Below are 15,233 nucleotides of genomic sequence, written 5' to 3'. Positions count from 1 at the left end.
AAATCAAGAAAATTCAAGTCTAACTCCTTGACTTCAAAATTCAGGGTTTATTTCAATGTGTAATTTCCAGGAATTAGTTCTTTAAAAAGGGTACCAGTGCCTCTGTGTAGCGCACGTGTCTTCTCATTTTACACTGAGTTCTCAATACTCATCTTTGAGGCAGAGTACAGTTTTCCCATTATTACTCTTCTATCAAGTTCTAACAGCAAAGGCTTGGCTTTAGACCAGCAGCTCTGCTGAGGCTCTTTGAGGCTTCACAACAAGTCTGAGAAAGAGGTCAAATCAGTTTATAGAGTGGATATGGTACCAGTGACAGAGAGATGTATTTTAGGACAAGGTTACAGAACTAAAAGCAATCTTCGCCTTGAGCTTCATCCTACTGAAGCCACATTTTGCAGAAAACCCTCCTCCACAGTCTCAAGAGAACTAAATGCAGTGCTTCAGGTAGAAAGCTGATATAAATGAGCATATAAAACCAAATTTGGAAGAGGAAAGTGAACAGCTAGAAGCAAAGATAGTCAGGGCAGCAACTAGAATACCAGCATCAAACCCTGGGGATCTGGATTCAGTTCTCAGCTCCACCTTCAGCTTCCAGAGAGGCCCCAGTAAACTACCACACCCTGCACCTCAATTCCTAGTTTGCAGAAGAGGGATAATAGGAACTTGTCTAAAAACAAGAGCATTATACAAGTTTAAATTAAAGATGATCTGGTAATAATCACAAGGTTGTTTTATTTCTGGTTTTCTGAGGCAGACATATTTGGTATTCTAAAAAAGCAATTGGAGGTGAGTGCAAAGAAGCCATGGTCAACATCACAGTAGCAATCCTTCTTCCCTTAAGAATTGAATTACATAAAATACTTTAAGAAAACCCCATATTCTGATATTTTGTAAACAAAAATTTTAATCTTTAAAAAAATTGCTTAATGTAACTATGTATACAAAAGTATTACTAAATCAGAAACAGGGCACAAACCACAAGCATGAAAGAAAATGCCATTTCTAGCTTTACAGCAAATGCCATCATAAAAGTATTCAAGATCTGCAATTTCTTCCAAGTATGCCAGCACTAAAATGGGTCTTTGACTAAAGCTGGCATTCACAGTGAACTTTATTTACCAAACCGAACAAGTCCTATTTATCTGCAAAAAAAGCTGAAGCAGGGAGAGCACAGAAATCTTCTCTCCACACTACTCTGCCCATAACCTGCCATCTCAGCTTTCATATCCAGTAACAAGTTCTCAAACTGACCATTTATAACCTGCAAGTCGCCAGAACATGTAGAGCCTCGTAACGATGCCCAGTGAACCATCACGACAGTTCCACGTCATCCACATTATACAAAATATAGACATTTAAACCCATCTTTTATTTCCTTCCAAGTTTCGTTTTCAGTTTAAATTCTGTGCATGAAGTGCAGATCTATGTAACTGTATGTGAATATTCTCTACCAAGAAAAGAAACAGCTACTAGCAGTCACCTGCAAAACAAGCAGATCAAGTATTTTACTAGGGCAAGTAGAAATTTTTTTCATGAGGTATATTTACAGAGCACATTTTTTTTTTCTGGCTTCAACTTACAGTCACTGGAAAAGCATGCTCTAATTATAACTTTTTATGGTTTTGCTCATTTCCAAACATTTGAAAAGAAAATGCAAGTTGTTTATAAAATTGTTTTTCTGGTTTATTTTAAATGAAGCCGGTACAGACAATGTCCATTCAAAACCCACGTCCCAGGCCAAAAGGTACAAACAAGAGTGTCAAAGTAACACCAGTTGGCTGCTGTGAACATTCTTGCATGAATACCTGCGTGTACTAATTCCTATATGAAGTTAAAATGCTTCTGGGCTCTTCTGGTAAGATTTAAAAATCATTAGGGTTTTCAATTTTATGTCTTCAGCAAAGCCATCTCTGGAGCAAGGAACAGATGACAACAGTTCTAGGTTTTCCATTTCCAACTCGGTAATCTTCTTTGTTGGGCCATCAGCACAATTTAAGCAAAATAGCTCTGAGTTATGGATACACAATTTCTCCACAGTTTAGTTCTCTGAAAAACTTCATCTCGCACTGAAAGTTATAGTCCAAGAGTGAAACAGTCACACATCAAAACTTCAGGGCAGATATGGAAGTCATTAAGAACACTCGCCCACCTGGCAGATCTTACAGCCTTCGTGCCTGAAATGCACGAACCTAGTGAACATACAAATGCATGTGTGTACATGTATTCCTAAAGGGGAGGGCAGAAGGGAAGAGGGAGAGCAAGGTTGCAGCTGGATCACAGAAGTTCAGCACAATGAAAACAGAAACAATAGTGTATAATGAGCACGAGAATTCAAAATACCAGACGCTTGAAAGTAAACTCCCAGAGATGGGGTGCCAGTTTCAGTGTTGAACACCACATTACAAAAGAACTATTATTTAAAAATAAAAAAGGATTAAGAGGGAAGAAAAACAGAAGGATCTAAACTGTTGAGTGACCCCCCGTCTGTTCCTGATAAACTTCAATCACATCTTCCTCCTCCATCCCCAGCTGTGAGAACAGAGAAAAACAGCAAACAATCGTTATAAATTTGGTGTGATGAAATCAGAGCAGGTCCTAGACAATTCATACAACGTTTTGTTCCTCTGTCCCGTCATAATTCAAAGGGGCAAAAAGTCACCATCTCACTAGACAACATTCATGATTTTTAGTCCTTTTCCTCAGATAAGGACTTAGATATCTGAGTCAAAGCAAAAGCCTTATAGTGAAGTTTAAGCCCAGTTGTGGAGCAGTATACACCAGGCTGGAAGTCACTAGCTTTACCTTTCTCTAAACTCCTTGTTTAGGGGGAACATCTTACTAAATGCACCAGCTGTACAGCCACGTGCATTATATATAGCACACCACTCGCTTACAATGCAGCGAACACCTACAGCTTGGAACTCAAAGCCTGTTTACAGCTCTTCTCTCAGAGAGAGCAACTTGCTCAATTTCACAGTCAACATTTGATTTTTGGTTTGATTTTTCAGGTCATTATTATGAGGGTTTCTTCCTGCTTTGTCACAACAATTGGTGGAAGTCACTGGACAGAAGTAGCTGTTTTCTGTTTATTTACACTTTGATCTAGTAAATGTGAACTAAATACATATTTATTCCAAAGTCACACTGAAGTTCAAGCTCAACAACTGTCAAGCTCCCTTCAGGCTTTTTTTCCCCTCCACCAGCAGGCAGTGACTATTCCCTCCCTTCTGGAGGCATTAACATGAAGTCTCTTTCTGAACTGCCTGTGGGCCTTACTAAAGATCCTAATTAGCGAAATACAGTCAGACTCTATTTGACTAAAAACAGTCTGATAAGTTGGCTCTATGTAAAGAAAAATCTTCATTCTGGTTAACAGTCTAGCAGAACAGAGAAACTAGCCAAGTCAGTATTTAGTTTGTCCAGTGAATTATATCACACTAAAAGAAACTCACCTCCTTGGGGGTATGATTATCAGTAATTCTCTGACCCTCGAAGAGGAACCTGAGTGAATTCATTGGAACACCCTAAAAAAAAAACCAAAACAGATGTACAAGAAAAAAAAACAACTTACTGAAACTTGTATGTGTTTACAAGAAAAGCATTTTAAATTGAAAAAAACCCACACTGAAGTCAAAAAAGAAAGTGTTAGTTCCTGTTACACAGGGAGCTCAGCTATTCTGTTGCACTCGTGTAGATGACAAAGAAGTGACTCAAAAAGCATGAGAGTGCTAAAATGCATGTTTATTCCAGAGTCTCATTGGAGTTCTAGCTCAATGACTTGGAAGTTTCCTTAGCTTTTTTCCCTTGTCTTTATTTATAAAGTATTGACTATACCCTCCCTCCCAAGACATTACACATGGAAGTCTTGTCTTTTTCTGATCTGTGTATCAGTCTTAATAAAGATCCTAAAACAACAGGAGGAACATGATGTTTACTTCACAAACTCCTACCCTTGTTTTCCCAATCTTCTATGGCTACAGGAAGGAACAGCAACATTTACCACTACCATATTTTGCAAAAGCTCTGCACTGGGGACAAGAAACAGAGGAGCTGAGGGGGGAGAAAAAGGAACAGCTTTCAAACAATGAGAAAGGAGCATCCCAAAGGTACATAAAGTTGCAGTATGTCTGCTGCACAGTGTGCCCATGTTCCAGCAGAACATCATACTTCACCTCAATAGCTAAGGCAAGCACCTCGTCTTTTCCTTGTCTTACAAGTTACGAGCAAAACAAATGCAAGTGAAATACCACACGGTTTGTGCATCAATTAGATCTCAAACATTGCTTGCAAATAACTAGGCAAACAAATTTCACAGGAAAGGACAGATCTTCACATTGTTTAAACAATCCCTCTGGCCAACCTGGAAGAAATGTTCGTGGTCCCTTGACTAGAGAAAGGGTACTTGACATCAAAAACTGCATTGACTGCTGATGAAGGCAATCACAGACCCTCCAGAATTCAGCCCAGGAGATATAGCTGTGTTCATTCAAACAATTATTTTTTTTCTTAAAAACAAATTCTACACATGCATTTTCATTAGTCAACAAGACTGCTGCATGAATTATTTCCAGAACTTATTTTAAAATTTCAAGTTTTCCAAATGAATCACAATTTTAATCACTTGGATTTGGCCATAAACGTATCTGGTGTTTGATCTTTTCTTTCCTCCTACTCCAGAAAGATAGCAAAAAAGAACTCTTCAATGACAAGTTCAACTCATCTTTAAGTATTAAGAAAAAAAATCCCAAAGTATTATTACTTATGATTATATCTCCTGAAATGAACTCCAACACACTTATCGAAGAAAAGGCCACATAAGGCATCTATCCCCAAAGCTGAGGGCAAACTAGGCCAAGGCTTCTGAAAATAGCAGCTGTGAATCCACAATATCTGCCACAGAACCTGCAAGTGAAGATATATTTTTGCTCTGTCACAGTTATTACTATTTACCTACACCCACAATTAATACTGCAGATTTAGCTTTAACTTAGGGCACAATAACTGGTGTTACTTGATTACCATATTAACAGCTGTAACAATGCCTAAGACTGCTCTCATCCTAAACTGCAGCATTCTACAGCTTTAAGGGAATTTTACTTACAAAAAAAGATTTTACAGCAACTATAAATGCATTTTAAGCATTTTAAAAACATTTTAAAACAAATTCTATGTCTTCTGAGCAGCCACCACATATTTTCAAACAGTAATTTTAGCTTACTTCAAACTTCACAAGGGTCTTACATAGGAATACCTTTACTTTTCCAAAGAAATTTAGGAGATCCATTATATTTGTACTGCCAGATACCTCGAAAGTCTTTATTTGAAAGAACAGTGAGAGAAGTGCTTTGGGTTTTTATTTTTTTAAAGGCAGTGTCATTTCACAAACCTGTCTTTGACAGTATGATTCTTTGAGTTTCTTGAGGTGTGTTGTCATTTTCACCTTGAAGTGAATTTCACTGCTGTCCTAAGAGCAGAAAAGGAAAAAATTAACTCTCCTTGTAGTAAATGCAAACTTTGTTATTTTTAAGTCTTTCATTAAGAAAAATTTATATAAACCTAACATGGAATGCAGTTTAACTATCACCATGCATACCTTGGTGCATCATAACATGAACCTCCAGGATGATGTATCAGTCACTAAATTCATCATGTACTTCCACAGGAAGCTCTTTTTTAAGGAACAGATGGCATAGTATAGCCTTAGGCTCAATATAGAGGTTTTGGATTTCAAAGTACTAAAACCCATACATGGTTCAGTCTGTGCTTCCATCTTTACCCAGCTGATGCACTTATGAAATACAAACATACATATGCAGGGGACTTCTGCTCTGAGATTCCTAAAGAGGCAAGTTAAAGCTTGCACTTCAAAACATTGTTCAATTAGAGTAATTATCTAGAAGTCAGGATACAGGAAGACTTGGCAACACAACACTAACCTGAGGAGAAATCTTAGAACTCATTATTCTGTAGTCCTTCCTACCAGCCATAAGATACGAGTAGCTACAACTGTCAAAATGGCTACAGAGGTAAAACAGACTGCAAGAGGTTCATGTGGGTAACTTTCAGCTTTTGAATGTGTTCTCATTGCTGATTAAGCCAGCAAGAGGTAAGGTAGTTTCTGTGAGTCCTACTTTAAGTCATCTGTCTCCACCCAACAGCAGCAAACAATACTACTCCAACAAACAATCCTAGTTAAGTCATCTGAGCGAGGGGTTCTTTGCACAGAAGGACTTCTATTCAAGAAAAATCTCAACATTCACATTCCAACACAGCTTGAATACAGACTTATAATCCACCATTCACATCTATCAACACACCAGCCAACAGAATCCTTTTCCTATCTCCCTCCAAGAAAGCTGACTTCATGCCTAGTGTACTTCATCAACTCTGGAGACCGGAATTTATCAATTTTGCCACTTATTTCATTCCTATCCTCAGATAACATAATCCCTCAATGCATCAGAAAACCCCACCCCAGAGTATACTAATACACATCACTGGCTACCAAAGTAGTTTATGGTAGGGGAGGATCCACACTGAAGAACTGAGAGTATAAACTTTGATTCAGTCACTTCTACCATACAAAAACCTCACACCTCCCCCGAGTGTCAACAAGCAATTATGTAAAAACTCACCTGCCCAATGACTTTGAGTTTGATGTACTCCCCTTCTTTCTTATCTCCTAAGTCCTCAGCTGAAGGTTTTGCTTCCTGCAACATAAAAAGACATGATCAGTTCAACACTTCATTATTTTCAATGGACAGTATGGCAGCTGTCATCCTTTTTATTGTATGAAATCAGACTACTCAAGGTATTTTATTTCTTTCTCTGTGTGTGCATGAAGATAACAGTAACCTTTCAATATTATGAAAGGTTGTCTGTCTGCCTGTGAAAAGCTTAATTAATGACAGATGAGAAACACTGTAAAGATGGCAAGAGAAAAGAATCATTTGGAAATAAATGACGCACTAAAATGTATTATTTTATTTATTGTTATTATTATGTATTATTCTATACCACAAAGTCTTGGACAACAAACAAACCAGAAAAGAAACACAGGAAGTGTACTAAGAGGCTCAGATATTTGACAGAAAAAAGAACATCTATCCACTTAGGACCCATGCATGCATTTTTCAATCTACTGCATCAAAATCTATTGCACTACTTTCAAAAGGATGGTCAGCCACCTTCTTTTCTATGACAACAAAACATCATCAAGCAACAGCTTCCTTCTAGCATGTTTGTTTTAAGACCACAATTCTTAAAAGTTTTAGAAGTTGCAGTTCCAAGAACTATAGTGTTTTGATATCTTTGCAGGATAAGAATTAACTGTACAGACAAGTTTGATTCAACAACTTGAGCATTAAGTCTCATCAAAAGGGAAGCGTTATGCACTCTAAGACATGAGTTAAAGACATCAAAGTTTTCATGTTAGCAGCTGATAGATAAAACAAGTGAGAGATCAGGTACTATTAACCCCATTCCTCGCCTGTCACTACGTATTCTGGGTCAGGCCTTTAGTTATGTTTCACTGCAGCATAAAAGGATTTTACACAGACACTGCCTCAGGTCTAGATGGTGCTCAATGAAAAATTGTTCCCAAGTAGTCAGAAGTGTGGATACCCTGCTGATTGTGTTTCAAGTCTTCCTTTCATACTTTATCGCTTAACATAGTAGCTAAAATAACCAAAATATGTACATGTGCCTACCACAGGCTTTTCCCCAGCCCTAAAGGGACTTTTGGCCAAGTAAACAGAAATCTCTCTTATATGGTTAGACTTGAACTTTACGATCAAGTGCCACAAACACATACTAACCTCCTCTATTAAGTCCATCCAGATAGATCTCTATCTCCAGATTAAAATGGCAGACAAGCCTTTTTAAGGTTTGGGGGTTTTTTCTCCTTAAAGAGGTTAAATATGCACAACTTCTTTGAATGTTAAGAGTTCGGGGATGACCACAGGGCAAGTCTGCAAACACCTTTCCCATCTGTACCAGTCTCAGTCTGGGGTGAAGAACAAGAGGAAGTGCTCTTTGTATCATTTTGACTCAATGCCTCAACCCAGATCAATTCGATTTCTGCAAGGACAAAAAGTATGAGCCAGAGACTCCACCTGGTTTGAATACCTTTTCTTTTTTTAAATACCTACCTGGGCACAACCTGAACTGCTGGGACTGATTTATCACCCTTCAATCTCAAACCCAGAATCTGAACCTGAGCTGCCAAGAAACTAGACACTAGTCTTCAAGCAAGTCACTTCTGAAGCATGAAAGGAGTCTTCATGGGTAACACAGTCACATGTTCCCCACCGAAGTTTTGCCTTTCTAACATACTTGGACTCTAAGCTCATGAGACTATTTGCAGGAATAGAAATACAATGGTTTCCATTCCTGACTAGAAAGAAACAAAACCAAGAACCTGCAACTTTTTCTGATAATTTACACAAACAGCATTTTTAATTAGAGGATTACTAACCTCTAGGAATCAGAATGAGATTCAAATCTCTATAGATCTGAAATCTGTAACTTCGAAACTAGCTCCTGTTTCACTATCACTGAAAGAATTTGTAAGAACACACTGTTCCTTTCATGTTCCTGACATGTTTCAGGTCATTCACTGTCTAAGTTTACCTTACAAATTGCATTACCCCAGCAGTAGAGGTATTTGTAGTGGTTATATAATTCTGTGCGTTGTAACAGATCTACCTACTTAGATTTCCAAACCAAATCACCCTGCACAAGGTATTACTAATTATCATCGCTACTATGACAGTGCCTCTGGCCAATAGGAGTGGGAAACCATGAATCGTGTTTGATTCCTACCCTCAAGGAAAGAGGGCTGTAGTACTAAAAACAAACAGGGGAAGCAGCAAACAGAGGGAATTGGAGTCTTCAAGCCATAAAGATGCTCATTTAAAGCCCCAGCAACCTCTCGCTCACCAAATAAGTGCAAAGAGAGCTGTAACTTCAGGAAAAGAGAAATAATATCAAATCAACGCTGACAGTGCCAATAACTCAAGCTTAAAATAGGAGAAAAATATCTTAAATCAGAACACAAGACCCAGCAAGTCTGAAACAGCTCTCTGCAGTTTGTCAGTGAACTACACTGCCATTCAACAGTAAAGGCAACACAAAAACACTAAAGAACAAAGAAAGCAAGGAGATTGCAAAGTTACTAAACTCCAAGAAGTCGTGAAAATCCTGATTCAGCAATTTGCAAACAAGCCTCCAGACTTCTACTTGCCCTGTGAAAGGAACTGGTGCTTAGGACACCTCATGAAACAGTACATGAGAAAAGACCACCGTACAAATGGACCAGAAATACCACAATGCTCCAACTTCCAACTTTCATTAGATGCTTGAAGTTTTAAAGGGTTCATTCCACAATTTTCCTTAACAGCACAAAATAAGGATTCCGGTACTGCCTCACATATATATATATATATATATGCCAACACTAATTCCTGACCCCAAAGAGCACACAAAGTTTCTGGGATGAAACCCTGGTATTGCTATTGCAACTAACAAAACCACAAAACAAACATTGTAAGGTAATATATTTCAAGTTTCCTCCTCCAATTTTCAAAAGTGCTCAAATTTCAAGCCTGAAAAAAAAAACCCTATGCTCAGCATTTTAAAGAAAAATTAACAAAAACAAAATGACTGGAGGAATAGACTACAACATACTTCCTAACTGAGCAAGTAAACTCTTACTTTTTTTTATAGGAGTGGAAAAACGCAATCAAACTATAGCATTCTTTATTAATAGTACATGAACAGATAAAAATGACAGGATTTAGATTCAATGAAACCAAAACCAGGCTAAGACTCTTGAAGGGAGGGGAAAAAACAACTTTTTTTTGTTTTGCTTAGATCCCACTAAGCAGCCATATGCTGGTTGGTTTTTTTTTTTCAAGTCTGTCCTTTTTGCAAGCATTTTTACTTATCATAAAAGTCAATTTCCCATTGGAAATAAACTAAGTCAAGTATACTTCTTTTAGTATAAACACAAGCCAAAACTATCATAAGTGGTGACAAATGGTGCCCTCTTAACTTAGTTCCAGGGCCAAAAAGAAAGACACTGTAAGGAAGCCACAATTTTGGGTAATCCAGTTATTCCTGTAGGATTGATAAACAGAGGAACGAGATTTACAATGCTCATAACCGTACATCATACTGTTACTTAAGGATCTGTTTAGCTCTTGTTGCACAGTCCCCCCAGAGGTGAATGACACAACACCTAACCATGTTTTGCTTATCTATTAAAAACAAACAGCAGGGCCCTTATTCACGGACCTTTAAAACATGTATCCACAAAACTTATGACACACATGGAATTTTACATACTTCAAGCAGTCCCAGAGAAAAATATGTATGTGTTTTAGCAGAATTTGCCAGGAGAAGGAATTACCTAGTGAAAGCTGCTATGTGTTAAAACATGCCTTGGTTCACATATGCAGACAGCTACAGAGCAGGTCACGTGAACATCTGCCTACAAAATGTAGTTCAGAATTTGCCTGGTTTGGGGGTTTTTTTGTTTTGTTTTTGTTTGTTTGTTTTGTTTTTGCATGTTTTTACATGCAGTCACTTCCATGTATTTTACTACAGCAGAAACGTGTCCTACTGGGAGCCAGCCATCGCTGTGCTCCCAGCTGCCCTCTCCCAGGCACAGACACAGACAGCAGCACCATCCTCAGCTGCATTGTGCTTCCAAGCCGGGGGCGGGGAGGAAGACCATCGGCACATACAGCTCTGGTTTGTATTCACCGGTCAAAACGTACCGAGGCTGTTCCTCAAAGCAGACACAGTATACACTAAGCTTAGCCTTCTCTCTGGGTACTTTTGATTTCCTGGCTGGCTCTATTACTATTCTTGACTTCACAGCACTACAAGAAACATTTGTGAGTACTGACATGGATTTTTCCAAAGCCTTAGCATTATAACAAAGTTAGAAAACACTGCCCTATGACGGCAATACAAAAAATAACGCAAAACAGAATACAAATTAAAACCGGAACGCTGTTTTAACTTTCCACCAGCAGGTCATATAGCCTAAAGCAATAGTTGTAAGCAAAGGACTGTATACATGCCAGGCCGAGCAAGCCGGGAACTTGCGGTACAGGTAACTATTTAAGTCCACGACTGGGAAGACGGAATCGACAGGGACATAACGATGTGCATGGAGAGAAGGCAGGACAGAGCCTTGGTGAAGGACGGGGTACTTAATACGGGCAAGCAGCGCTCAGCTAAGAATGCCTGGTTTTCTCCCCCCCCCCCTTCGCATTCCTAGGGCGAACAGAGGACCTGACAAGCTTAGCCTAACCCGCACAAAGCCCTCTCCGGGGGGGAGGGCATCCCACCACACAGCCGGGAAATGGGAAACGAAAGGAAACAACTGTTGTGCAACACGGCTCACCCCTCGGTGTACTCCCGGGTTCCCAGGGCCGGGGCTGCCCCGGCGGCGATCCCGCTCCGGCCGGACACCGCCCCGGCCCCCGAGTGTCCCCGCCTGGAGCCCGCCCCGTGCTGCTCGCGAAACAGCCCGAGGGAAGGGGAAAGCGGGATTAAAATCAAGGGGAAGGGGAGGCTGAGTTTGTCCGAGGTCGGAGATCGGCATCCACGCACACGCACACTCTCCCGAGGGGAACGCTCCCCCCGGCGGCCCCCGGGCGGCCGCGGCCCCGTTTGCCCCGAGCAGGGGCTGCCCCGCGGCCGCAAAGAGGGTGGGGGGCCGCGGGCAGCTCCTCCCGCGCCCCCGGAGCTGCGGGGCCGCCGTCGCCCGCCGTGCGGTCCCCCTGTGGCAGGGGCAGCCGCCCGTACCTGGTCAGACATGGCTCGGCCCCGTGTCGTGCGGCAGGCTCGGCTGGGCCGCTGCAGGCGCTCCGCTCCTTTCTCTGCCCGCAGCGCAAACACAGGGCCGCGGCGGGGCGGGATTTCCTGTGCGCCTGAGCTCACTTCCCGCTCGGGCTCCGCCCGGGACCAGGACCGGGACCGAGCCTGGCCTCCCGCGCCCTCAGTGCGGAGTCGCCGCTGCAGCCCCGGCTCTCCCAAGGGAGCCGCAGAGAGAAGGAGCCGCCGTTGTTCTAAAGGCCGCGCGCCGGGGCAGCCTGGCGGTTGGGGCTGCTGGGCCAGGGCCAGAGCAGGCCGCAAAGATGATGAGGGGTCTGGAGCATCTCTCTTACGAGGGGAGACTGCAGGAACTGGACCTCTTTAGTCTGAAGAAGACGGAGAGGGGATTCATTAATATATTTATATTCATAATATAAATATCTCAAAGGCGGGTGCCAAGAGGATGGTGCCCAGTGACAAGTCAAGGAGCAATGGACATAAACTAACACACAAGAAGTTTTGCCTCAACATGAGGAAGAACTTCTTTACACTGAGGGTGGCAGAGAACTGGAACAGGCTGCCTATAGAGGTTGTGGACTCCCCCTCTCCAGAGATGTTCCAAACACATGTGGATGCATTCTTGTGCCAGCTGCTCCAGGTGACCCTGCCTTGGCATGGGGATTAGACTAAATCTCCAAAGGTCCCTTCGAACCCTAACAGTTTGTGATGCTGTGATTCTGTGAAGTCACATAACCCTTCCCATAACAGCATATCTTGGAGAAAAAGTCCCTGTCGTTACACCTACCTCTAATACCTTGCTAAGGCTTTTACCAAGAGAGAATATTTCACAGCAAAACTCATTTATCTATTTAGGCACAGGTTGCTTTTTTTTTTTTTTAATCATCACAACCATGCAAGCAATAGGATCTGCACGTATTAAGCAAATCTGCACCCAGGAAGTTGCATTTGTACAAACTTACAGTGATAAACCCCACTGGCACAGAACAGGTGTCCTGCTTTACATGAGCACAGCACAGCTGTTTAGAGGTCTGCACAAGAAGCAACAACTGCACCTAAACAGATTACATTTAGACTGCAAGCTGCTTGGACTATAGCATGTAGTAGTAATGTCCCCTTCACAACAACTAATGCAACTCCTTCATGGCATTCCTGCTGGAATAGGCACATGCTTAGATCTAATGGCCAGCTAGAAAAAAAGCCACATGTGAGAACTGTGAAAATAACATGAATCTAAAATAAATGGATCAAGAGAAGTTAGCTCCACTGAAACAGGAGATTATTATCGCAATGCTACTAAATGGGGTTTTAACTTTACCAACTACCTTTGGGAAAGGGTAAGAAAATGCTCTGGGCAGAGCACATTCATCAACACAAGTATTTCAATGCTCTGTGTGCCATGTTCTTTTGTAAAAACACCAAACACCAAAGCAGCTGCACTCTGTGCCTGCATTGCTGCATTTCACTAACTGAATGCAGAGTTCCAAACACAACTACACCAAGGGATGCACTTTTACTCACCAGTGAAACGCTCAGTATCAAGACTCATGGATGTTAATTTTAATCACAACTGTTAAAACAATTCAGAATTAACAGAGGAGGCAAAAAAAAATAAAGAGAACCAAAACACATGCTATACAGAGCTACAGAATGAAGATGATCTTTCTTAGGCAAGACCTAGCAGGCAGGGAATCCAAATATGTTCACACTGTGCCAAGCTCACAGTAAGAGCTCATTATGAGCTTGATAACTCTAAACAAAGCACCAAAATAAGCCATTCAAAGGCTTTACAGGAACACACCATACTAACAGAATAGAAAATGGCAAATACTTACTCTGTCCTGAACATCACTGCTTTTCATAAATTAAAGCAGCTTTAAACAGGGAGAATAGCCTTACAGTGATAAGGCCAAAGTCTCAGACACTGGCACAAACCCAATTTTTCCATATAATCCCACAATAAAAGCTAACACTGACATAAGTCAGAGTGCAGTTATCTATCCCTATAGACAGCCATAAAAGCATAATTTAAAATACGCTTATCTGCACACACACTGACTAACACCATCTCTCTTGACTCCCTTTTACTCAGTTGTGGATGCATTACCTCTTCAGGCTACAACGTAGATCTGTACAGGATCTGCAAATTTAGTCTCTGTTCAGCCCATGAGGACTATGGATGTACATCAGCAAAACTCACACTTTTCTTCAACAGCCCAAACTCACCACAGAACATACTTAAACTGAAAACACAACCAAAAAAGTGCTGTTTTAAAGATACAAAATATGCTCACACAAGCTTCTTTCCACAAAACCCCAGAGTCAGCCTCACGTTTGCATGAACCATCAAGGCCACTTGCCCTAATAACCTCACTCCACTCTCAGGTGTTTATTATGTCTCTTATTTCACCATGTGCACATAATGTCAATCACCTGAAGTCAATGAAGTTCACCTCTGTTCCTTCAAATTGCTGCTAATTTCTCCAAAGCTGTGTATATAGTTTAGGGGCCAGGAGCTATTAGTGGTTTTCTAAAAACTATTGGCCCACTCATATAGTCTGTGCAAAGCTTCTTCAGTCCATCAAAACCAGATTCTTATAAAATCAGACTTTAACCTAAGAATGATCTGCAATCTCATAATGCCAACTTGTTTGCCTGTGCTAGCAAACAGGATCAATGCAGTGTTCTGAGGCAGACAGCTACGTAACATTTACTCTTACATAATAGTAGTATTGCCCTGAGCCAGCAGCACCAGAAACAGTACTTTAAAACTCAGTGGAACCTGGAAATTCTCTGTCTAGTTGAACCTAATTTCTTTGGCACTATTACTGGTTTGGGGATTTTTAAAAAATTGATTACATTATGTAAAGCACCAAAGTTTTTCCTTTAAAAAATAAAATAATCTTCAGAATTATGTGAGTCCCCAGATTTCTGACTATTGGCTTTTCAGCACACTCCTTACACACGGAGGAAACAAAGGCGTGCTGACTCATACGGGTGGTTGAATAAAATCCAGCAATGAATGTCTGATATAAATCAAGCCCCGGCGTTGCTCGGAGCCTCTTTTCCCGCGGGCAGGAAAAATCTCTGCCTTTGTTTTCAGGACAGATAACCCTCCATGTGCAGTAAGTGGGAATTTCTACAGGCAAGGAGCGGCGCTTCCCGCCCGCCTCCCGCCAGCTCGCAGCTGCTGTCCCTCAGCGGGGCCCGGGCACAAGTAGGTCAGTCAGGGACCGCAGAGCACAGACGGGCCCGGGAGGGGGCACAAAGGGCCGCTCCAGCTTCCCCCGGGCTCTGCCCCCATCCCGGGGACGCCGTAGTAGCGTGGGGAAACAAGCAGCATTTAAAGTGCGTGTTTTATATGCATATAATGTGGTACTTCTCTG

At 41.3% G+C, this 15,233-nt stretch overlaps 1 protein-coding gene across 1 annotated transcript; it reads right to left on the bottom strand.

Moving 5' to 3' along the window:
* Positions 1 to 1,350: 1,350 nt before the first annotated feature.
* SUMO1 (small ubiquitin like modifier 1) lies at positions 1,351 to 12,041 on the bottom strand. Its single transcript, XM_027731559.2, has 5 exons — positions 11,821 to 12,041; positions 6,636 to 6,710; positions 5,387 to 5,464; positions 3,453 to 3,524; positions 1,351 to 2,529 (listed from the first exon to the last, which is right to left on the bottom strand). The coding sequence occupies exons 1-5, from the start codon at positions 11,830 to 11,832 to the stop codon at positions 2,461 to 2,463; spliced, it is 306 nt and encodes a 101-aa protein (XP_027587360.1). The 5' UTR covers positions 11,833 to 12,041; the 3' UTR covers positions 1,351 to 2,460.
* Between the last annotated feature and the right edge of the window lie 3,192 nt (positions 12,042 to 15,233).

The sequence above is a fragment of the Pipra filicauda genome, unplaced genomic scaffold, assembly GCF_003945595.2.
Source record: "Pipra filicauda isolate LSUMZ 115617 unplaced genomic scaffold, ASM394559v2 scaffold74_size2892960_pilon, whole genome shotgun sequence".
Classification (NCBI taxonomy): domain Eukaryota; kingdom Metazoa; phylum Chordata; class Aves; order Passeriformes; family Pipridae; genus Pipra; species Pipra filicauda.
The sequence above is the reverse complement of the archived record's forward strand: the minus strand, read 5'-3'. Positions and strand labels throughout refer to the sequence as shown.